Consider the following 25,314-nt stretch of genomic DNA (forward strand, 5'->3'; position numbering starts at 1 on the left):
TAAACGACTCAAGTCATGAATCTTCTGCCACTTCTCTTGGGAGTCTCTTTCACAGCATAATAGAACTAATTGTCAGGAGGCTTTTCCTGATATTCAAATTAAGCTTCCCTTCTTTCAGTGTGACCATTTTCTTCTAGCCACCTCCTGCTTGTTATCTTAAATAAGGGCCTGCTTCTGCTCCTGTTGATTTCAACTGGAGTTTTGCCACTAACGCCAACAGAAGTCAGGTCTGACTTTAATTCCTCTCCTACCTTGGACTCCAAATTCAGCAAGACACATATGCATTTGCTTAAATCACAATAAAATCAATGAGACTTGAGAAAGTGCTTGACTTCCCAAGTGCTTTATTGAATACAGACAGGTTTCAGAGTAACAGCCGTGTTAGTCTGTATTCGCAAAAAGAAAAGGAGTACTTGTGGCACCTTAGAGACTAACCAGTTTATTTGAGCATAAGCTTTCGTGAGCTACAGCTCACTTCATCGGATGCATACTGTGGAAAGTGTAGAAGATCTTTTTATATACACACAAAGCATGAAAAAATACCTCCTCAAACCCCACTCTCCTGCTGGTAATAGCTTATCTAAAGTAATCACTCTCCTTAGAATGTGTATGATAATCAAGTTGGGCCATTTCCAGCACAAATCCAGGTTTTCTCACCCCCCCTCACACACACACAAACCCACTCTCCTGCACGGGCTGAAATTGTGGAAAAGCAGCATCACTTGCCCCATAACCTCAGCCGTGCGGAACACAATGCCATCCACAGCCTCAGAAACAACTCTGACATCATAATCAAAAAGGCTGACAAAGGAGGTGCTGTTGTCATGATGAATAGGTCGGAATATGAACAAGAGGCTGCTCGGCAGCTCTCCGACACCACTTTCTACAAGCCATTACCCTCTGATCCCACTGAGAGTTACCAAAAGAAACTACAGCATTTGCTCAAGAAACTCCCTGAAAAAGCACAAGATCAAATCTGCACAGACACACCCCTGGAACCCCAACCTGAGATATCCTATCTACTACCCAAGATCCATAAACCTGGAAACCTTGGGCGCCCCATCATCTCAGGCATTGGCACCCTGACAGCAGGATTGTCTGGCTATGTAGACTCCCTCCTCAGGCCCTATGCTACCAGCACTCCCAGCTACCTTTGAGACACCACTGACTTCCTGAGGAAACTACAATCCATCAGTGATCTTCCTGATAACACCATCCCCTGGCCACTATGGATGTAGAAGCCCTCTACACCAACATTCCACACAAAGATGGACTACAAGCCGTCAGGAACAGTATCCCCGATAATGTCACGGCTAACCTGGTGGCTGAACTTTGTGACTTTGTCCTTACCCATAACTATTTTACATTTGCGGACAATGTATACCTTCAGATCAGCGGCACTGCTATGGGTACCCGCATGGCCCCATAGTATGCCAACATTTTTATGGCTGACTTAGAACAACGCTTCCTCAGCTCTCCGGCCCTAACGCCCCTACTCTACTTGCGCTATATTGATGACATCTTCATCATCTGGAGCCATGGAAAAGAAGCCCTTGAGGAATTCCACCATGATTTCAACAATTTCCATCCCACCATCAACCTCAGCCTGGTCCAGTCCACACAAGAAATCCACTTCCTGGACACTACAGTGCTAATAAACGATGGTCACATAAACACCACCCTATACAGGAATATAGCGGTCAGTAGGTTTCCGATCTACATGCCTCCAGCTTTCACCCTGACCACACCACACGATCCATCGTCTACAGCCAAGCTCTGCGATACAACCGCATTTGCTCCAACCCCTCAGACAGAGACAAACACCTACAAGAGCTCTATCAAGCATTCTTACAACTACAATACCCACCTGCGGAAGTGAAGAAACAGATTGATAGAGCCAGAAGAGTTCCCAGAAGTCACCTACTACAGGACAGGCCTAATAAAGAAAATAACAGAACGCCACTAGCCGTCACCTTCAGCCCCCAACTAAAACCCCTCCAACGCATTATGAAGGATCTACAACCTATCCTGAAGGATGACCCAACACTCTCACAAATCTTGGGAGACAGGCCAGTCCTTGCCTACAGACAGCCCCCCCAACCTGAAGCAAATACTCACCAGCAACCACATACCACACAACAGAACCACTAACCCAGGAACCTATCCTTGCAACAAAGCCCGTTACCAACTGTGCCCACGTATCTATTCAGGGGACACCATCACAGGGCCTAATAACATCAGCCACACTATCAGAGGCTTGTTCACCTGCACATCCACCAATGTGATATATTCCATCATGTGCCAGCAATGCCCCTCTGCCATGTACATTGGTCAAACTGGACAGTCTCTACGTAAAAGAATAAATGGACACAAATCAGATGTCAAGAATTATAACATTCATAAACCAGTCGGAGAACACTTCAATCTCTCTGGTCACGCGATTACAGACATGAAAGTTGCTATATTACAACAAAAAAACTTCAAATCCAGACTCCAGCGAGAGACTGTTGAATTGGAATTCATTTGCAAATTGGATACAATTAACTTAGGCTTGAATAGAGACTGGGAGTGGCTAAGTCATATGCAAGGTAACCTATTTCCCCTTGTTTTTTCCTCCCCCCCAAGACGTTCTTGTTAAACCCTGGATTTGTGCTGGAAATGGCCCACCTTGATTATCATACACATTGTAAGGAGAGTGATCACTTTAGATAAGCTATTACCAGCAGGAGAGTGGGGTGGGAGGAGGTACTTTTTCATGCTTTGTATGTATATAAAAAGATCTTCTACACTTTCCAGAGTATGCATCCGATGAAGTGAGCTGTAGCTCACGAAAGCTTATGCTCAAATAAATTGGTTAGTCTCTAAGGTGCCACAAGTCCTCCTTTTCTTTTTGTGAATACAGACAGTTTGTTTTGGTGTTTACAAATATTTGTAACACTTCCATGGTAGTTATCCTTTCTTCCTAGGCCAATCCCTCCATCTCCCTAATCATTTTTGTTGCTGTTCTCTGAAATTCATTCAGTTTGTTCCATTAAGTTAATCAAAATTTTCCTGGGAATAAAGTGCCCAGATATTAATGCAGTTATTCACATGCAGTTGTACATAAAATCAAAATGACCACAATAGGTTGTATAAACAACCCTCCTCCCTGTACCACCACAACCAGCCATAAATAATCCAGCCATGGTCTATAATCAAGTCAAGCCCAAAAATATACATCTCAGATCGCACTCTGAACACTGGGAGTTTCAGCATGACAAAGTGACTTTAATGCTTCCATAGTTGAGACTTTTGTTTTTAATGGTGAGCATACCCAATGTAATGTACATGCATCTATTGGCCAGAATGTCAGACTTACTCAAGTATATGTGATTATGTCAGCTCTGCCCTGCAAAATATATATATATTACTAACTGCCAGTCAGTAGAAGCAGCAGCAGCAGAGAGGGGGTAAAATGGGGTCCCACTGGGGCCACCCCTCTCATCAGCAGCCCCCTGGAGCCAGAACTTGCAGGGGAGACACACAAACACACCGGGAAATGAGGACTCGGATGGTGACTATCCCCAACATGTGGTGTAGGGAGAAGCTGCAGAGGAGCTACCCAGACACTCCAGCCAGCAGGTGCTGCTGCAGAAGCAGCCAAAGCAGGGGCCTTCCAACGTTCAGAGAACTTTCTATAGTTTTGACTTGACTTTCTCTGTCCTGTGATGATCACCTGTTTGGTCCAACCTTTCCCCTCCCTCCCAGTCTCTTCTTCTCCACTTCACTCCAAATCTGCCCCTCAATAAGCTCTTCTCCTCTGCCCAGACCCCCTCACCCCTCTTCCTCTTCCCTTCACCCTCTCCTTTCACTTTTCTTTTAAGAGCTCATCCCCTCTTAAATCCACTCCCAAAAAACTGTGGCACTAATATGACATTTGCTACTTGTGTGTTCTGCCTCTTCCCCCAGCTTGTCTCTGTCCTGTCTCTAGATCGTAAACCCTTCAGGGCAGAGACTGTCTAATATTCTGTGTCTGTACAGTGCCTAGCACAGTGGGGCCCACTCTTGGTTGGTCCTTAAGCACTACCATAATAATAACTGCAAAGAAAACCCCTCCTTTAGCTGGGAGACATCTGTGATTTTGGAACAGAAAGTCCTAAGTTCTTGACCTAATCCTGCACATGCGTGGTTTAACTGGCAATCATGAAGTCCCCACATGTGCATCGATGTATTGCAGCGTGTATTTTTTCTCCTCCATTACAAGGGCAGTCCAAGCATTCAAACATTCCAGAATCCTGGTCTCTGAAGCACTACAATGGCAGCAGTTTTAGGTGGTTGCAGTTCCCCTTTCCTACTCAAAAGAATAGAGCAGATGTGCAGAATTAAGAAAAGTACGATGCACCTATGTGAGCCAAGAACCTGAGCACACCCTCGCCTTATTGTGGGCTGGCAGCACACCAGAGGTGTTAGACTCTGACAATGTTCGTTCTGGGGAGCTGACGAACTTTTCATCACAAAATTTACAGCTTCTTTGAGTATTGTAGGATTAGTTTCAGGCCCTTCAACCCTGATATTGTCCCTCGGAGAGATTTTTGGCATCTCACGTTATTTGTCTCTTACAAATCCCTGAAATCAGATTGAGAGACTGATGTGTAGCCGTCCTAATGGACAGGAGCTGGCTGATCAATTTCTGCGCTCTTAATTTTGTGCTTAAGGAAGACAGACATTTGTAAAGTCTAAGGTTATCATAAACAGACTAATCATGAAGACACTCTCTCCTTTTACCCCTGAGCAAACACATGAAAAGAAGCCACCACCCATAGACTTTGGGGTGAAGTGAATTTTGCCTCCAGGGTCCTTTCTAATAGTGGAGCAGGGTCCTAATAAGCTATTGGTGGGCTTGAGTTGAGGTTCCTGTGCACTGTTGGCTTGGACCTTTTTTTCATTGCTCAGCCATATAAAAAGACTGAGTTTTGGGGTGAGGGAAGAGACAAAGGAAATTAGGGCATTGGCAGGAGAGATGGAAGTATTTATGCAGTCTGCCCTTTCAAAGCCTTTGATCTGTTTGGTTAGGTCATGAGTGCCAAATGACCAACTTATGAGCCAGCACAATGGTAAACAGCAATTACCAGGGCAGGAAAGCAGACAGCCATTAGCATTCCCAAACATCCACAAACCAGGAAAAACCCAACCCTGTCCCCACATCTAAGGGGCCCAAAGAAAACAAGGTTGTGCATACTGACTGCATCCCTGCTGAACAAGTTGGCTTTGCACACACAAGTTCACACAGGCCTTCTGCAGGATCAATGCTTATGTAAAGGGTGGGGACTATTTCTGCTGAACAGAACCCAATGTCAACCCGTTGTGTGATGTGAAAAGGGAAGCAAAGATTCTGGCTTCAATAAAATTAAATGAACACATGTCTTGGCTAGTATGTGTTCATTTTATTTTTTATTTTATTTTATTAAAGCTAGAACCTTCAAACTGGTTCAAATATGCACATTAAAAATATTATTGCTAGAAAAGAGTGGGGAAGGGGAACAATTATCCAAAACCAAACTTTTTGCTAGGTGTTAGGCAGGTTAACTTTTTGTTCTGATCTCATTTTATGGACAGAAAATGTATGTGATCAATGGAAAACACATACATAGTATCCCTATGGGATCTAATTCAAGGGGGAAATATCTAAAAGACCAAGTCTACAGAGGTTCATGGGAAAAAGGCTGAAATGGACTTCATCTCACCATGTGGGCAAACACTTCTGGTGTCTGATTTATATTAAATAAAGCCTATCATCCCTTTTGAAGCACCTCAGTAAAATTACTACTAAGCGCTTTTATCATTTTTACAAATATTTACTAATCAGTCCTCATAACAGCCCATTAAGTTGCCATTAGGTCAATTTAGCTAATGAGAAAACAAGGGCTGAGACAGTACCTACATCTCCAATTTTATCAATCGTCAGTGGTTCCCAAAATGTGATTCACAGAGTTCTTGCTGGAGTTCTGTGGGGAGCCAGCAGGAAATACTGCTGGTTCAACTCTGTGTCTCACAGCTCGCTCTCTCTCTCAGCCCCAGTATATGTTTTTTTACGATTGGTTTGATGGCTGAATTGCTAAAGCTGCCCTCAAGTCTCATACCATGGAGGTCCCAGAGGAAGAGAAAGATACTTAAGACTAAGAAAAGTATGATGCACCTATGTGAGCCAAGAACCTGAGCACACCCTCGCCTTATTGTGGGCTGGCAGCACACCAGAGGCATTAGACTCTGGCAATGTTCGTTCTGGGGAACTGACGAACTTTTCATCACAAAATCTACAGCTTCTTCGAGTATTGTGGGATCAGTTTCAGGCCCTTCAACTCTGATATTGTCCCTCGGAGAGATTACCACAATACAAATATTAAACAACAAAAGCTAAAGGAACTTCTCTACTTGTAGTTAACCGAAAGACTAAGACACTTTTGTTTAATAGCATATTGTGGCTTTCTGCATCAACTGTTCTTTGCATTATATAATAATAAAATATTATATAGCTCTTTCATTAGTAGACATGAAAACACTTTACAAATGAAGTCAGTAACATTATTCCCATTTTACATATGGGGAAACCGAGGCACAGAGCAGTGACGTGACTTGCCCAAAGTCACAGAGCATGCCAGCGGCACAGCCGGGAACAGAACCCAGGTCTCCTGATTCCTGGTCTAGTGTTCTGTCCACTAGGACATACTGCCTCCTCATGAATCTTTAACACTCTCCCAATTATTTTGCACTCAAGTGAAGGCAGTAAGATCCAGCTTCAAATATTACCAAATCTAAGCAAACTGAAAACATTTCATGGAATTATATGCATCAAGTATTATAGTCATTGATCCATAAAAAAACAGGTTTTTAACAAATGTAGAGCATACCATGAAAATCCTGAAAGAAAAATGACAAAGAAACAAGCCGCTTTGGTTCTCCGCACCAAAGTGGCTCCATGGGAAGATCTTTGTTTCGTCTCCTGCAAAATATTCTAACTGTTATGGTTGCCATCTGCAAAATAGGGTGTGCAGACTAAAGCAAGGCAGTTTCAGAATTTAGAGGACAGGAAACAATGTTCTTTTCTATTTTTTTTTAAGTAGGGTTTGAACTCCTTAACTGCCAGTATGGAGAGCAGAGTTTGGAAGTCACTGACATAGATCAAATTGAAGGCGTTTGTCCTAGTGTAACGCTGACAGACCCTGGTCGTCGGCAGGCAGGATTGAACCGTGGACCTCTGGAGCTTAGTGCATGAACCTCTACCGCAAGAGCTAAAAGCCAACTCCCTGTTAACTACGGCTGTACAGCAGACTCATTTAACTCTCTCTAAGTGGTCTCAGTGCCACTAGATGGGACACAACACCACACCAAGAAGGTGTGTGGGTTACACTGGCATGCAACAAAGTGTCTCATCAACATGTTAGTGCCTTATGTCATGTCCCGTCAATCGCCAGAGTACCCAGTGATAAATGCCACGTGCCTCCCACTAAACAGAAATAGGCACATACCGTAGAGGTTAGGTTGGTGAGCTGTGCAGTTGTGAATATAATAAGTCTAAGGCTCATAAAAGATGATAGGTTCAAGGTCTTCGAAAATGAAGTCTTGTGTTTATCCATTCAACAGGTGCAGCATGGTCAGTATCAGTAGACATTTCCTCACATTGCCTTGCCAATATGTCTCAAACCTGACCTGAAGGAACTGTCTCTAGGAGCAACATAGGTATTCAGTCCCCCTTCCCTTTCTCCTGAGACTATCAAAAGAGATCCCAATAAGTGCAAGCTATGATGTGCATGTATATCTATTAAGAACAGGACTATCACCAAACTCAGGCCACCTAGGAGTTGGTGGATAGGAACAACTTTCAGATATCGCCAGCCTGAGCTAAACTTGAGTCAGTGACTTCCATGTGAAAATCTGACTTGGTCAAAGATATGCTGTAAGTCTGCAGCAAAGACAGGAAGAGACTCCTCCCATCCATATATCCAGCCACCAGACAAGTGCTTTTAACTGTCCATTCCCTACAAATGTAGTTCTGCCTTATTTAGCTCCGCTGAACCATGGTTTCTAATCTTGTCATAGTCTAGCTAATGTAAGGTTCACAGATGAGACACACAGAGAGATGAGAACAGAATGAGCAGGAGAGTCTAAATTACTTAGTGGAGGGCAAAGAGCAGTGGATAAGGGCCAAGTTGTTGTAGAGAGAGGAAATGCAGTTGGGATCACCTGGCAGGGCCGTGAAACAAATTGCCAATTCTTCATGGGGCCAGGAGCTATGGAAGAAGATCTGGCAATATGGAATTTCCTACACAGAGAATACTTGATATATAACGTACAATACTCAGGGCAGCAACAGAAGAAACTAGCACCATGTAAATAGTATTAAAAAGGAATTCAAATGTTTTGAGGAATACCACTTCCAAAGAAGTGTGAAGAACTAGCTGGGCTTGTTTGGGCCTAATAAATCCAGAATCCCTTTGTAGGTGGTTTATCATAAGAGACAGAGTATCAGATCAATAGGAGCATGTTTAGTATGACACAATTACAGAACCTCAGAGATTTCACAATGCACACAGCAAGTGAGCTTTACATGATAAGCAAAGAGGGAAGTGAACAATCACAGTTTCAAGCTTCCCCAAAAGACCTTGGAAAACGACTGTAGTAATTATGACACGGACCAAAAACAAACAAATGCTGCTGCCCAAAGAGGAAAATACTGGCAACAAGATCCAGATGCTGACAAGTCTGGACTTTAAGCATTTGTATTTAATGTGAACCAAAATGTGACTCCCAGTTACCCAGAAACAGATTCAGGTTGTCTGATATTCCACCCACAGCAAACTACTGTGAAAACTTATTTTACTGAAGCATGAATCATTACAAACCAACTGTCTCCCTCCAAAAGCTTTGCTCCAAAATATTTATGGACTTAAAAGGGAAACGTACAGTTGTAAATGAAGTGTTTGCAAATTATAAAACAGCTCAACACAGTGTATTTATAGACATATCCAGGATTCCTTAATCATTGCCTGAGATGTGATTCACCACCGATAGCATACAGAAGAGCCAACTACACCTCAGTGTGTGGGGAGGAGTTCACCACTGCAGAGGGCAGAACTTCTCCTAGTGCTTCATCCCTTAGAAGGGCTACCAGGGGTCGGCAACTTTAATCTATTGTCTGGAATCCACAGCAAGCCTGATTCCGCCACCTCCTGCTTTTGGGACCGTGCTGATTGATGGCCTTGAAGCAATCCAATTCACGTCCAGAAAGAGGTTCCGTCACCAATTTCTCTGTACCTATTTTGCAACTTCATTTGAGCACCAAAACCCAAAAATCTCCTGAAATAGTCTTTATGAATTTTAGTGTTGGTGCACTTTAACTTGGGGCCAGTAACTGACCCAGAGACACATTCTACTGTAAATGTGGAGTCATTCCAGTGAGATATTCTCCACACTGTTCTTTTCTGGCACCTATTTAGTCACTGTTGTGGCTTACCCTGGTACAAATATCCACAGTGTAGCTATCTTGAGATCAATGCAGTGGCTCTGGACTTATACCAGACTTATCAATTCACAGATTTTTTTCAGCCCACAAAGGACTGTCTGATCTAGTCTGACATCCTGTCTACCAGAGACAATTGAATTTCACCCAGTAACTGAGCCTAATAACTTGTGTTTGACTAAAGACTATCCTCCAGAGAGGCACCTAGTCTTGATCTGAAGACATTCAGAGATATAGAATCCACCACTTCCCTTGGTACTTTGTTCCAGTGGTTTAAAATCTGTGCCTAATATTAATTTGTTTAGCTTTAACTTCCAGCCACTGGTTTTTGTTATCTCTCTCTCTCCTAGATTAAAGAGCCCTTTAACCATTAGTACCCAGGTATTTTCTCCTTGTGAAGGTACTTCTACCCTGTGATCAAGTCCCATCTTGATCTTCTTTTTGTTAAACTAAACAGATGGAGATTTTAAGTTTCTCACTGTATGGCATTTTTTGCTGACCTTGAATCATTTTTGTGGTTCTTTTCCTCATCCACCACAAGGGAGCAAGGGAGATTTAGGTTAAATATTGGGGGAAATATTCTATCAGGGTAGTTAAACTCTGAAATAGACTTCCAAGGGAGGTTGTGGAATCCCCATCATTGCAGGTTAAGAACAGGTTAGACAAACACCTGTCAGGCATAGTCTAGGTTTACTTGGTCCTGCCTCAGAGCATGGGGCTGGACTTGATGACTTCTTGAAGTCCCTTCCAGCCTTACATTTCTCTGATTCTGTTTTCAACTTCCTTTTTAGAATATGAACACCAGAACTGGCTACCATATTCTGACCTCCCTACTTCGGGTCTCCATCTCCTCTGGGAGGCTCTGACATGCAACAGCCTATCTCAGCACTGTAGCAGGGCGAAGCCCCTTAAGGACTTGGAGGGCCTGGGGTTAGCCAACCCTGATTATTAAATAGGCACACCTGGATTGGATCCAGTAATTCCCCATAAAAGGCAGTTGGTGGCTTTAGTGAAAGGGGAAGCTCGGGAGATTACAGGAACTACGAAAGGCTGCTGCTGCAGAGATGACCCTGATACAAAGGGGTTTGGCAGCCAAAGCTAGAAACCGGAGGCTCTCACCAGACAGGGTTTGGGTGTGGTCTGCCAAAGCAGGAAAGCCTGGAAGGAGGATGAATTGGACACTGCTGGAATTTGAATAGGTGCAGCTTTCCAAACAGTCCAGATCACACAGTGTAACCTAGAATAGAATTTGGAGCCATTGTGTTTTAATGGAAGTAATATGAATGGCTTCCAAATTCTATGAGGGTTAGTTTCTCCGATTCATTCTCTACAATCGTATGCAGGTGACTTCTATCTAAAAATTTAAATGGGAGCATAGGATTATTTATGTTAAGGGGCGGGGGAAACTACATTTTTGGCAATATGGAACTGATGGGAATGTTTCTCTGACATTACCTTACCTTTCATTTTGACTGTGTAAAAGGCAACAGCATCTCCTTTCCTCCAGAATATTTTGGCAGACTCCTGGGCGGAATGAGATACAAAGAATGTATCATTAGCTGAACTCCTTTCTAACATTCCAAAAATAATGTAGTTGAGAACAAAGAGGACAATCCTTTCTCCAAATGTTTGGACCTTTGAGAAAAAATAAACAGAGAAAAGAAAAATGAGGAGACTTCAGGGATTTTGCCTTCCAAAGAAAGTTTTATTTTTTAAGAGGGTGGTGTATGTGTCCCACTCACTTGGGGCAAAAATGCCTCATAAACCAGTTCAAATCATAGAATGGTAGGGCTTGAAGGGACATCAAGAAGTCATCAAGTCCAGCCCCCCGCTGAGGCAGGACCAAGTAAACCAGTCCAACCAGTTCTTAAAAACCTTCAATGATGGGGATTCCACAACCTCCCTTGGAAACTCATTCCATAGCTTAACTACCCTTATAGTAGAGATTTTCCTAATAGCTAACCTAACACTCCCTTGCTTCAGATTAAGTCCGTTACTTCTTGTTCCCACTTCAGTGGCCACGGAGAATAACTGATCACTACCCTCTTCACAACAGCCCTTAAGGTATCTGTTATTAGGTTCCCCCCTTCAGTCTTCTTTTCTCAAGACTAAACATGGTTTAAGAAGAAGTAATAATAATTGCCCTGAGATATCACCCTCCATTTAAAAAGCTTGCCAATGCCCCTGCAGAGTACACTTTCACAGATGAGAAAACTGAGGCACAGGGAGGTGAAGTGATTTGCCCATGGTCTGAGTGAACCAGTGGCTTAGCTGGAGATAGAACTGGGGTGTCCTGGACTATCCACACTCGAAAGTGTACTAAAAGGAGAATACCTATGCCGCCCTGTCCCTATTGACCGAAATGTGTCAATATTGCATGTCACAGTAAACAACATATACCTGAGACAAAATTACCCAAAACATGTTAAAAGGGATCGAGGAGCCAAAATACTTTTTTCATCCTCCATTGCTAAAGAAGAAGCTTGAGAAACACCTGTGTAGAGCCAGTAGTACTGTCCAAAAGCCTACCTGCAGGTTGGGGGATGGGTTTACTCCCCAAACCTCCCCCCTTAGTTCCCTATGCAAAAGCTGTTAAATCAGGCTGCCTATAGGGAGGGATGAATTAAACCCTGCATGATTAAAAATGTCACAGAATCAGGGAAAGAATGGCACAAGAAAGGAGTAAGGAAGCACCCAACTGGGAGACAGAGGGGTGGGTGGGAAACGGGAATAAAGAAAGACAAACTTGTTTGCCACATGGCAATGCAAATTCTATATACACTAAGCAACTGACTTCTCAGCAGCTGTGAATAGATTAAACTAAAAGTCGGTAACATCTCTCCATCTATTCTCCCAAAACAGGATTGTTGCATCAGACCAAAGGTGTTTAGTTGAAGAAGGAATAAAATAAAAAATCCACCATTAAATGAGAACAGCTCAATAAAATAAATACAATCTAAAGAACATAAGGCAGAAAGCTTTGTAAATGGCTAGATAAGACACTGTGCCATAGGGTAAGAAGACTGATCTTCACAACAGATGGTCAATCAAGCAGCAAGTAATGTGTAGGGTTATTGTTAATGCAATAATTCAGTTTATCGGATTGCTTTTTTATCTGCTAAAGGGGGTAACCTTGAAAAAAATGGAGAGAGAGAGAGAGAGAGAGAGAATAACCAACAGAAGACCCATGAATAGGACATGGAAAATTAATATTTATTCAGGAAGTTGGGGTGGCACTGGACAGTAGGGAGACCAGGCCCACAAAGAGTATACAATATAAAGCACAAAAGATATATAATATGATGAAAGACAAATCCAAACACACAGAGCACTGTACGGTTATCACAGTTGGAATGCTTCACAACAAAGGCATTTGTCTGTACCTGTATAAGCCCTTCTCTAGAGGAATCAGCAGTCTTCACTATATCTTCAATGGGCCACCAGGACTGGTTAAGGTAAATTGCCAAAACTAAAAGAAGAAACGGGGACACATTAACTCAAAATACTTGCTGCAAAGACCACTGTCCGGCAAATTCACCGGTGAGAGTAAAAGGAAGATAAACATTTGGAAAGCTGGTTGCCTGAAGTTAGATACCTACATAAAAGTGGCCTGATTTTTCAGCAGGAAACTGAATGTAGGTTTCAAATCTAGGCTCGCGCCCTAACCACTGGATCATCAGTAAGGCTGCAAGTTTGTCATGGAAATCACGGATTCTGTGACTTTCCATGACCTCCATGACTTCTGCAGCGGCCGGCACGCCTGGCTCAGGGCAGTGCACCAGTTGCACTGACAACTGCTGGGGCAATCTCGGGCTCCTGTGCCCTCCTTCCACCCTCAGCAGCAAAGTTTGGGTGTGGGAGGGGGCAGAGGATTGGGGCACCAGATGGGGTGATGCAGGCTCTGGGCGGTACTTACCTGGGGGACCCCCCAGAAGCAGCAACATCTCCCTCACTCAGCTGCTAGCCCCCGCAGCTCCCATAATCCAGGAACCGCGGCCAAAGGGAGCTGCAGAGGCGGTGCCTGCAGGCAGAGGCAGCGTGCAGAGCTGCCTGGTCACACCTCTGCCTAGGATGGAACTGAGCAAGGGGAGATGTCGCCAGTTCCGGGAAGCCCCCCAGGTAAGTGCTGCCCAGAGCCTGCCTCACCCCGTCCCTTGCCCCAACTCCCCGCCCCCTCCCCACATCCAAACTGAGTTGTCTGCTGCTGTTGCTGCTGGGGGAGAGGAGGCACGCACGGAGTCAGGTAGGGAATCTGCAGGCCCTGCCAACCCCGCCCTGCCAGCACCAGCGGGGGTCCTGGGCCCTAAGCTGCACTGGTTTCCACCCCCCCAGACCCGCCCTCCCACAGCATCTCCAGGGCCCTGGGGAAGCCCCCTCCCCCAAATTTTAGTCACAGGTATTTTTACTACAAGTCATGGACAGGTCATGGGCCGTGAATTTTTGTTTACTGCCCGTGACCTGAAAATACCTGTGACTAAAACGTAGCTTTAATCATGTCCCAAATCATCCTACCAGGGACAAGCACCAGGGAGTGAAGAACCATCCACCCAATCAAGGACAAATTTACAGTGAAAAGGCTTTAATGTGAGTGTTATCATTTACCTGTTTTAGCCCCAGGTTATACAAATGTTTCTAATGTGCATAGGTTAGTTTCTCTTTTTTGCTTCAAGCTTTACTAGCTCCCAGTGGGCTTTCAGTCCAGGGTTATTGCTTAGTTAACCTATATTTTGAATAAATTATTAAGGTACATGCCAAAACGTGTTACACTTTGTGCCTTGAGTTTAACAAGAAAGGAGCAACTGCAGATGCCTGTTTATAACACCAGCTCCAATTAATTAAATATTAATTGCACTTACTGGCATAGAGGTTTCATACACTTTCTATGATGGATTCAATCTGTTCCCTCAAACCCTTCACCCCACTTTCCAGTGCAAGCAGCACTGCTCCATTACATATCCATGAAACATGCAACTACCAAAGAAAGCAGAGTCAGACAAAGGGATATAATGGGCCAAACATTGACTTCATCGGCAGCTGCATGAGGTTAACCCCAAAAGGGATTTGGCAAGAAACCTATACCCCCACCCTCACCCCTCACTCTAAACACACAGTGTGATGATCAGAAAAGCGTGAAAAAACTTTGATGAAAATAGGGAGGTGCATAAACACATTGCGAGGAACTACTTGACTTTTATGGAACATTTACTGTGCTATTCAATAATTTAAGGGGCTGCGGGGTGGAATACACCAGTTGACATAGCAACTGTCACATCATATTACTTGGGCTAGTTTGTATACACAGATGCCTTCCTTAAAGAAAAACACTTCCCCAAATTCTATGCGAATGTATGTACTTTCTTCTAAAATTATCATTTTTAAAGTAGGTTTCAGAGTAGCAGCTGTGTTAGTCTGTATTCGCAAAAAGAAAAGGCATACTAGTGGCACCTTAGAGACTAACCAATTTATTTGAGCATAAGCTTTCGTGAGCTACAGCTCACTTCATTCATGCATCCGATGAAGTGAGCTGTAGCTCACGAAAGCTTATGCTCAAATAAATTGGTTAGTCTCTAAGGTGCCACTAGTACTCCTTTTCATTTTTAAAGTAAACATCCAGTTCACAGTTTAACCTATGGATGTTTCCACACACTCTCAACCTCATCTTGCAAACAATTTTGTGGAAACCATTTTGAATACAGGTAAGTTTCAGAAGATCAAGTTCTCCTTGATCTCATCCTTTCCCTGTTTTATAGCTCTTCCCAAAACTGACATTTGATGAGTAGAGGACAAAAGGGATGATCAGACACTCCACTACCGGATCTATGGTTCATGGAAAGTGGAGAGTATGTGAAATATCAGATCCACCGGCATTTTTTTCTTTTGTTGCTGTTGCAGATATTGGGCATGATTCTGCTTAACAACGTTGACCTGAACAAGGTCTAAAAAAGCAGTGACCGTGATTGTGCAACCTCTTCTATTGATTAGCAAGGAGAAGAAGAATTTTTCCCCACACACAGGCCTACATTTAATTTTCACCTCCTACTGTACTCTGGCCAAATGTTGGTACATTCTTCTACAAGTCTTCCATTTTATCTCTTTGAATCAGATGCCCAATCAGCACCCAAATACAGAGAAAAGCAAGAAAATTCAAGCTACATCCAGCATGGGGTTTCTTTTCCCCCACTCCTCCCCTGAATCAGAACTCAAACATACATTTCTGAGACCCCAGGGAAGCAGGGACTCCAATCTAATTTGAAGCCAACACTACTGTTTTTTTAAAAGAGGCATCTTTGCACTGTTTATTACAATATCTGAGCTAGACATTCCACAGCTCTTGCCATTATTATTCTATTTATTCCTGGAAATATTTTGGTGTTTTATGGTGTGCACAGGACTTCAAGATACCTGCCATTCATTTTTGTCATACTGCCACTTTGAACAAGAAAGGTGACTCAGTGGCTTAGGGTGCTCGGCTGGGATTTGGGAGAGCAGGGTTCTGTTCCGCACACTTCCTGTGTGACCTGTGGCAAGTCTTTTAGTTTCTCTCTGCCTCCATTCTCAGTAAGCTAAGTCTAACAGTACTTCTCTACCTCACAGGGGTGCTCTCATGGTTAATATATTAAAGATAGTGAGGCACTGAGATACTAGTAATGGGGACCAGATAAATGCCAGGAATAGATTCCCTGCAACCAGATTATGTTTTCCCACTACAATTAATTTTTTCCCCAGTGATATGTTGTGACTATCCTATGATAAATGTTCTGTGGCATCTACAGTTACTAGAAATCATGCTCACTGAAAAATATTTCCAGCAGGGACAGCACATTGAGTATTTAGAAATATACACAATAGTGTGTTTGTTAATTTAGGGTTGTAAAGATATTAAATCACCCATACGATGCTCTAGTAGCCCTTGCAACACAATTTACATTCTCAGAAAAATGTTCATGGTAACACACAGCCCATCATAAACAAACAAACATCTCCAACCCAAATAAAGACCGAGAGTGACGTTCTGTGGAACAGCAACCCAAATATTTCTCTCCACCGCATACCATCCACTTCAGATCTTGTTTAGACATAGAGATTGGAATCTAAATCCCTGCACCCTGTCACATTTCATTACCATACTGTAATAATATTCAAGACTAAGGGAAACTTCAGAGTGATGTCAAATGTATGGCATTTAGCAAAGCTGACTATGAAGTACACTGAAAGGCTAACTATTTAGGCTGAATGTTACAAAACGGTCATGGCTCATTCAAATCAAACCACTCAAATGATCATATGAATATAAAACACAATAATGAAATAAGCACTAAACTTTGCATTTATTAAAACACCAATTTACAAAAAATGGACATGTGGGGTTATGGCAGTTAAAACATGGGGTTTTAAACATGTGGGGTTATGGCAGGTTTTATACCGGGAGAAATCAAAAGCTGACAAAAATAATCCGCTACCTGGAAAAGCATTTGGAAAATAACAGTTAAAATGCTTCTGTATACAAGAAAGGATCTACAGGGTGACTTCACAGAGCTTATGGATATGTATTATAGTGCATCCTTTATAAAGAAAAAAATAAAGTTTGGTATAAAAAGGAAACATTTTTAAAATATATCGAGGTTTGCCATGTGTTTTCAGTATGTAAACCACAGAGAGGGAACGTCAAGTAAAGTCCTATTAAATTCATATTTAAAGGGTACTATTAAAAACCAGATTATGTAGCCCTTACTTAAATGAGCAGTCTTGTTGATTCCAGTGGAACTACAGGATCAGACCCAAGGTTTGCAAGAAACTTATAGAATCAACTCTGACACATGAGATTTAAAGTCCTACTTCTCTGCTTACTACGCAGAGAAGTCCCTATTCTGCTAAGTTTAAGCATTTATTGTAAATAACTATTAGGAAGTTTAGTCTCCAGAACTCATAGGTTTGACATGGTGATAGACCTTGTTTCTTTGTGTACACAGATCTCATTAATTCATAGTGTTTCTATTACTACTGGACTATGTTACTACATATTCATGCTGCATGCACTCTATTTCTTCCACCTGTATATAGTCAATGATTCTTCATGATCCCTTTTTAGATATCGTTATGCATTATTATACCTATGCATCCCCCTTCCTGAACAAATCAATCTGCCTCATCACTGTTCTCAGTTACTCCCATTTGAAGTCAAGTTGATAGAGATGCACAACTGCAATTACACTCAGAATTTGGCCTGCAGTAGGTAGAGGGTTCCCCCCCCCCGTAAATGGTATCAGTGCTGATATTCCATTAATGCAAATGTTAATACTGATGTGTAAACCACTGTCAGGAAATGATCTGTAGCTTTAAAGGAACCATAAAGTTCTTTGGCTGTGTCTGTGTGCCAGGAAGTTTCTCTCCTTCTTCTGACTGAATTACAGCCAGTTAGTGAATTATCAGTCCAGCATGGGAGAGCACATGGAATGGGAGGCTGTTCTGAAGTACAATGTAAAACCAGCCGCAGGTGAGTTTAATCTATTTTTTGTTCATGTGAAAAGACTTCCAGGTTCCAGTTGTTTAGCTGCGATGGGGTCTGAGTCAGCCAACTGAACCAGTGTCTGATAACAGAGCACAGTATAAAGTTCACGTTTTAACATCGCATAGGACAGTTATCTGACACATTACGACTGGACCCAGAACTCCAGCTTGTCTTTCTTTGTAATATTTCTTATAACAATAATATTGGCTGCAAATCTCTTCTATTGAAAATGTATAGCTTATACCTTCAGAAATAAAAGGCACTTTGAATTGCAGTGGTGTTTTTAGCTATTGCTGTATTGTGGGAGAAGAGGGACTAAGAGATAGAGTCCAAAGCACAGATCGTAGAGTGGTGTGAGTTCCAAACAAAGTTTGGAGTGAGCAAAAGACACCTTAATTTAACATTTTCTGACTTCCTGATACATATTAGACCCTTATACCCTTATATATATTAAAGAAGGGTTAAATAAAAGTTTGCCTCCCCAGATAGGACTTGAACTCTTGTGGATCTTAGACAGTTGGGAGAAGCTTATCCACTGGGGGCAGTATTTAATACATTGGCCTGGAGTTTCTTTCTAGTAGCTTCTCCCAAGACTATATAACCTCCAGTTTTCCAGCAGCTCAAAGAGCTCTTTTAGTTCAAGCAGTAGAAGCCTGTGCTTTTGGTGCTAAATGACTTGGATTCAATCCCTGCTGAAGACTATGGCATCATAGCTTTCAATTTATTTTCAGTGTTGTAAATCCCAGACAGGGTTCTGGCCACACAGTCTATTGACTGATGGAGTTAAACAGAAAGAAACCAGGGACACACACACTGTGTAGAGCAGTGATCCTTGATGGGTGTACAAAAAAACTAAGATGCAATCATAACCCAAATCTCTAGGACCTGGTGATAACCCAGCCAACGACCTGTGGAACAGAAATGCCAGTAAGCACACATTTCTACGAATAGTAACTGCAAGGATGTCCATTTAAGGTCACCATATGGCTGTAATAAGAAAAACTCCAGCATTACTAGTAGTAAGTAGTGCATAGACTGGCACAGAGCATAAAGCAGACTGCTGGAGATCTGCCAATAAAATGAGTTTAATTCAGTTCCTGACTGCACATCTGGATTTACCTCTCACAAGGCGGTCCAGAAAAACAGGCCAATTAAACCTAGGACTGAGGAGGTGGCTACCACAAAGGAAAAATACAAAATACAGGAATGTTAGTAAGCTACAATCTATCATAACATATCAGATTTTTTTGCACTTCTATATGTCCTATCTTTCAAGGATATCAAAGCTCAAGCCAAACATTAATTAATTAAGTTTCACAACATCCCTGTGAGATAGAAATGTATGATTATCCCCACTGTACCAATGCAGAGAGAGAGGAAGAGAGATTTACCCAAGGCTAGTCTTCTAATCAGCAGCTGAACTGGGAACAGAACCCAGAGACCTGACTGCCAATCTCCCGCTCTAGCTACTAGACTGCCTGCACAGATGGCCTTTTAAAACATTTGCTTTACATATTAGCTAAATCTACTTCATGTTCAAAACATGGCATGGAGTTAAAGTACTGTTGTTCTAGAAATCTGCTTACATCCACCGGGCATTGTTTAAGACAGACAAAAAGTATAATAATTCCATTTTCAAAATATATTGACACGAATCTCACCTCTTTCTTTATCCTGTGGATCTGTTAACACCAAAATTTTATATTTTGGGTCTTCTCGGTACACAGGAAGGAAACACATACAGGAATCTTCAAGTTTAACCTAAAAATAGGCATTTAGCTGTTTTAAGCTGTAGAGCTGGCAAAAAAGCATTTCAATTATCAGAAGCACATACAGAAGCACTAAATGTAAGCAAGGTGGACTATTCAAAGTAACAACTTGCACCTGGAAACAGCATTCACCATTTCATAAATGTCAGAACACTAGGGTCAAGTATATTTGTTCCTCCACTGAGCTACTGAGGAAATGTAACGCTGCATACAGCATATGACCTTCCTGAGAAATCTTAGTATCTTCTCTTGATTAGATCTCTTTCTTTGCATGCTGCAAATACATCATCACTGACATCACAGTGGCACCTGTGAGAACCTCCTCAAGTAAAAGTCAGGTGCTGTTTTTATGACAAATCCTACTGTTTTGATTTGTGAGTTAATTTAGCACTCATGAAAGTGAGAGACAAGCAGCACAAGCACGAATCTGGCATAGCTGGACCAGCTTTCCCTGCACAGAACTCTGCCAATGCACTTCCACCCTGACCTGCAATAATCCTCTTGAGCAAAGACTGCCAACCATGACACGCTGTACAGTGGTCTGAGTAAATGGGATGACAACAATCTAATATGCATTAAAGAACTAGATGGCCCATTGGCCCCATCACCTGAGACAGGTTTTAACCTAGATCTACAGAAGCAAAAGGCTCAGGGACTAGTCAGACTAAATAGGGACTAGTCCATCACAGCAATCTTCATCCCTAAATTCTTAGGTGTACGTTTTCCCAGGATAGGGGTAATAGAGGTTGTTAGCTCGGATATCTGCGGTCTTCTTGGAGGGAGATAAATTCTTATCTTTTGATTTATTTTTGATTTATAAAATATCAGCATTGATTGAAGCATTTATTACAGTTTATAGGAAACAGCTAGAAAATTCTTGTTACTTATGCCCTTTGGTAATTGTATTGTTCTGCATGTGCAGATTAGACAAGAACAAAATTAAATACGAAATTAAGTCTGAAGTTATATTTAAGGTCTCACTACAAGCCATAAAATCAAGATACTTCAGACTTGAAGCCAAAACTCCATTCTTTAGCTCTAGCTATTGTGGAGATGCAGCATTGCTTAGTGTTCTAAGCCCCCCGCCCCCGAACTGAACACCAGATGGGCTGGTAACATGGCATCCCTGCATGACAGGTTGAGCTAAGGACAGTGTAACAGCCCTTTTGTATTTAACCTTACAGACGGTTATGATCTTGGTCCACTAGAGGGCATTAAAAGAATACTATAAGACGTGTCACCCCTACTTCTCAGACAATATGAAAGTTACTCCACCCACATGAACTGACTTTTTCTAGAAATGACTATAAAATATTTTCCAAAACTGTTTAGAAGCCACCATATTCCACACAAACTGTTATTTCAACTGAGTGGCATTGCTTCAGCACTGTGTAATGATATAAACACAGCTGGTCCAACAGAAACTTTCATTGCATAGAAAAGGGCCCACGTACTGAAAGGTTTCATACAATGACTGAAGTTAGAAATGAAAAAGACCTATCTAGTCATATCCTGCCCATCTCTCGGCCAATGCAGGATTGGTCCCTGCAGCTCTATCACTGAAGAGTTTTTATTCAGTCTGTCAACCATTTCAGATCAGAGCTGGTGTGAAAGAGCACATATTAGAAAATTTCATTGTGTTTATTGCTGACTCACAATAGAAAGAGTCAGCGGCACTGCTATGGGTACCCGCATGGCCCCACAGTATGTCAACATTTTTATGGCTGACTTAGAACAACGCTTCCTCAGCTCTCGTCCCCTAATGCCCATACTCTACTTGTGCTACATTGATGAAATCTTCATCATCTGGACCCATTGAAAAAAAGCCCTTGAGGAATTCCACCATGATTTCAACAATTTCCATCCCACCATCAACATCAGCCTGGACCAGTCCACACAAGAGATCCACTTCGTGCACACTATGGTGCTAATAAGCGATGGTCACATAAACACCACACTATACCAGAAACCTACTGAGCGCTATGCTTACCTACATACCTCCAGCTTTCATCCAGACCACACCACACGATCCATTGTCTACAGCCAAGCTCTACAATACAACCGCATTTGCTCCAACCCTTCAGACACAGACAAACACCTACAAGATCTCTATCAAGCATTCTTACAACTACAATACCCACCTGCTGAAGAGAAGAAACAGATTGACAGAGCCAGAAGAGTACCCAGAAGTTACCTACTACAAAGAAAATAACAAAACGCCACTAACCATCACCTTCAGCCCCCAACTAAACCCTCTCCAACGCATCATCAAAGATCTACAACCTATCCTGAAGGACGACCCATCACTCTCACAGATCTTGGAGACAGGCCAGTCCTTGCTTACAGACAGCCCCCCAATCTGAAGCAAATACTCACCTGCAACCACACACCACACAACAAAACCACTAACCCAGGAACCTATCTTTGCAACAAAGCCCCTTGCCAACTGTGTCCTCATATCTATTCAGGGGACACCATCATAGGGCCTAATCACATCAGCCACACTATCAGAGGCTCATTCACCTGCACATCTACCAATGTGACATATGCCATCATGTGCCAGCAATGCCCCTCTGCCATGTACATTGGTCAAACTGGACAGTCTCTAAGTAAAAGAATAAATGGACACAAATCAGACGTCAAGAATTATAACATTCAAAAACCAGTCGGAGAACACTTCAATCTCTCTGGTCACTTGATTACAGACCTAAAAGTGGCAATTCTTCAACAAAAAAACTTCAAACACAGACTCCAAGGAGAGACTGCTGAATTGGAATTAATTTGCAAATTGGATACAATTAACTTAGGCTTGAATAAAGACTGGGAGTGGATGGATCATTACACAAAATAAAACTATTTCCCCATGTTTATTTCCGCCCTTCCCCTCCCCCACACACACTGTTCCTCAGACATTCTTGTCAACTGCTGGAAATGCCCCACCTTGATTATCACTACAAAAGGTTCCCCGCCCCTCCTCCCGCACCCCTCCTGCTGGTAATAGCTCACCTTACCTGATCACTCTTGTTACAGTGTGTATGGTAACACCCATTGTTTCATGTTCTCTGTGTATATAAAATCTCCCCACTGTATTTTACACTGCATGCATCCAATGAAGTGAGCTGTAGCTCACGAAAGCTTATGCTCAAATAAATTTGTTAGTCTCTAAGGTGCCACAAGTACCTCTGTTCTTTTTAATAAAAAGAACAAATCTCTACAACAGTAAGGAAATTCACTGCATCATTTAAACTAGCCTGAACAGCACCAGATGGGCCAAGAGCTGAAGATTTTGGATCCAGTCCTAGACATCCTCCAAATTCAATCCCAATATGGAGGTAAGGTCCAGACACAAAATTCAGATTTGGACTTCAAATTTTGGTGGTTTTCAGATCTAGTCTTTTGATTTGAGTTTATCTCTAGTCTATGAGGGTAAAATATTTACAGTCTGATTGATTGAATCTGAAACTTTAAGTGATTTTTATCCTTGCCACACTAACCTAGATATATTCAAACAGATTCTGGCCACTGCACTTGAAATTGCCTTTCATCAATATCTAAATACACTTTCTACTTGGGAATGTAATTATATTACCTTCTCTTCACCAGGAATGGAAAAAAACTCAGGAGATGATGAAGCTTGCTGCAAAAGTTTTTCATAGTAGGCCTCAGCTGCTTCTTGGATAACCTCAGGATTACTTGCTAAAATATCTACTGGATAAAGGTGTCCTATGGATAAAATAATACACAAGGTCATTTCTTTTGTAATGAAAGTAGCTACATACATTGTAAAACCCTGAACCTGCAAAAGGATCTGCGTGGATGGACCCTTATGCACCCCAACAGCCTTTTGTAGAATCACGGCCTAAAATGATAAGAGAATAAAATTGCATCTATCTTCTGATGTTATTTAAGCTCATTTTTGCAGTACAGAACCATGGCAGTATCAGCCCACATTTGCTGCCTTTCAGCTCAACAGGGACTTTGTTAAATGTCTGCAGATAATTCAGCCTCCTGCTCAGCTTAGAGTGGGAGAGCACAGATCAAAGTGATTTTCTTAAAAATGCAGCCCCTGATTGTTAATGCTTATGTAAAAATAAAACAGGGGGAAATACCTCCTTGGTGCTTTTGCCATTTTTGGAAGGCCTTTTACAAGTCAGTCTGTGGTCTGCTGTGTACAATTACAGCACCACTCTTTCTGTAGAGTCATTTCTATTGGTCATATTCATAATGATGAATATAATCCAGAGAAAAAGTAAAATATTTACTCTCAGAGGCATTCCCATAATAATTACTATCTTTTTATGCAATATATTTTAACTCATGGGCCTCACTGCTGCAAGATATTACTTAAAAATATAGGTTAGTAGTATACAATCGATATATATGAATAAGAATATTAATTTTCACACCATCTTAGATGCCAGTTATTACAAGGATATAAAATTCCACACATCAAGGTGTTAACCCACTGCCTGCAAGGGATCAGGAAACAATTGCTCCCCTTTATAATATAGTATAATTAACTAGATCCATTGGGCAATTCTTGGAGACTGAATATCCTGTGAGATGGATCAGTAGTTTTATGAAGTCTCCCACCACGAGAGGGCAATATTCCCAGGTTAAGGGGCTCACCATTGACTAACTCCATCTGCAACTGCTGCAAACCCAAAATGAATATAAAAAACAGTTCCACCACAAAGCTACGTTTAGGGGAAGTGCGTCTTAGCCTTGAATCCCCCTTCTTTTTGACAATGATATGCTCCCATATGGCAGTTCCCATTTAGGAGGATAAAGTGAAATAACAATTACATAGTTAGTAAGAAAGCATACACTAAGGAATATGTGGAAGGATGGTCTAGTAGTTAGAACACTGGCCTGAGATTTGGGCAACCTGGGTTCAACTCCCTGCTCTGGCAAAGACTTCCTGAGTGACCTTGGACAAGGCACTGAGGTCTTGTCTACCACCCTGGAGCAAACATTCACCTGTGTTTTTTTAGTAAAATTCCTCGCAACCAATTCATATGTCAAACTAACTGGTCATTTGTTGTAAATTGGCTCACCCACTTTGAAAGTAGGTTAGTTCACTTCAGGATGAGTTAGTGCAGAAAAAGGTGTGTGTGGATACATCAGTCTTTCAGCGTAACTTCTGCCACTGGCAGTCCTCCCACTGCTATCCCACACTACATTGCTTCACACCTGGATCTACTTGTGTCTTTGTGTGCCTGCTACTACTCTGGAGTCATGTTGATCAGATGTCATCTTCCTGTTTAAATACTACGTGTAGCTAGAAGTGACCCATTTGCAATTGTACATGTCTGGCGTCTTGTACCCTTCTCAGCATTACAGCAGCCGTGCCTCATGCATCCGCATGGACTCGTGGATTCCCTTGAGATCTGGAGAGATATGCTGGTCCAGTACCTCCTGAAGAGCAGCCGCCAGAGTGCCAAGCTACACAACATATAGCAAAGCAAATGATGGGAGGGATCACTCCCAAGATAAGTTTCAATGCCGCAACAAAGAAAAGGAGCTTTAGAAGAGTTCTT

The 25,314-nt window shown here is 42.2% G+C and overlaps 1 protein-coding gene across 3 annotated transcripts in view; it reads right to left on the reverse strand.

The window, feature by feature from the left end:
• The window catches only part of LOC125644118 (protein FAM169B), a 52,012-nt gene that overhangs the window by 10,143 nt on the left and 16,555 nt on the right, over positions 1 to 25,314 (reverse strand). For 2 of the 3 annotated variants that reach the window (XM_048867581.2, XM_048867579.2), the window contains exons 2-5: positions 23,364 to 23,497; positions 19,667 to 19,766; positions 12,880 to 12,965; positions 10,957 to 11,131 (exon numbers count right to left, since the gene is read on the reverse strand). In XM_048867581.2, the coding sequence (XP_048723538.2) occupies positions 10,957 to 11,131; positions 12,880 to 12,965; positions 19,667 to 19,766; positions 23,364 to 23,497 (495 nt within the window). The remainder of the gene's footprint in view (positions 1 to 10,956; positions 11,132 to 12,879; positions 12,966 to 19,666; positions 19,767 to 23,363; positions 23,498 to 25,314) is intronic. The other variant, XM_048867580.2, reaches the window with a different exon arrangement.

This window comes from Caretta caretta, chromosome 10 (genome assembly GCF_965140235.1).
Source record: "Caretta caretta isolate rCarCar2 chromosome 10, rCarCar1.hap1, whole genome shotgun sequence".
Classification (NCBI taxonomy): Eukaryota; Metazoa; Chordata; order Testudines; family Cheloniidae; genus Caretta; species Caretta caretta.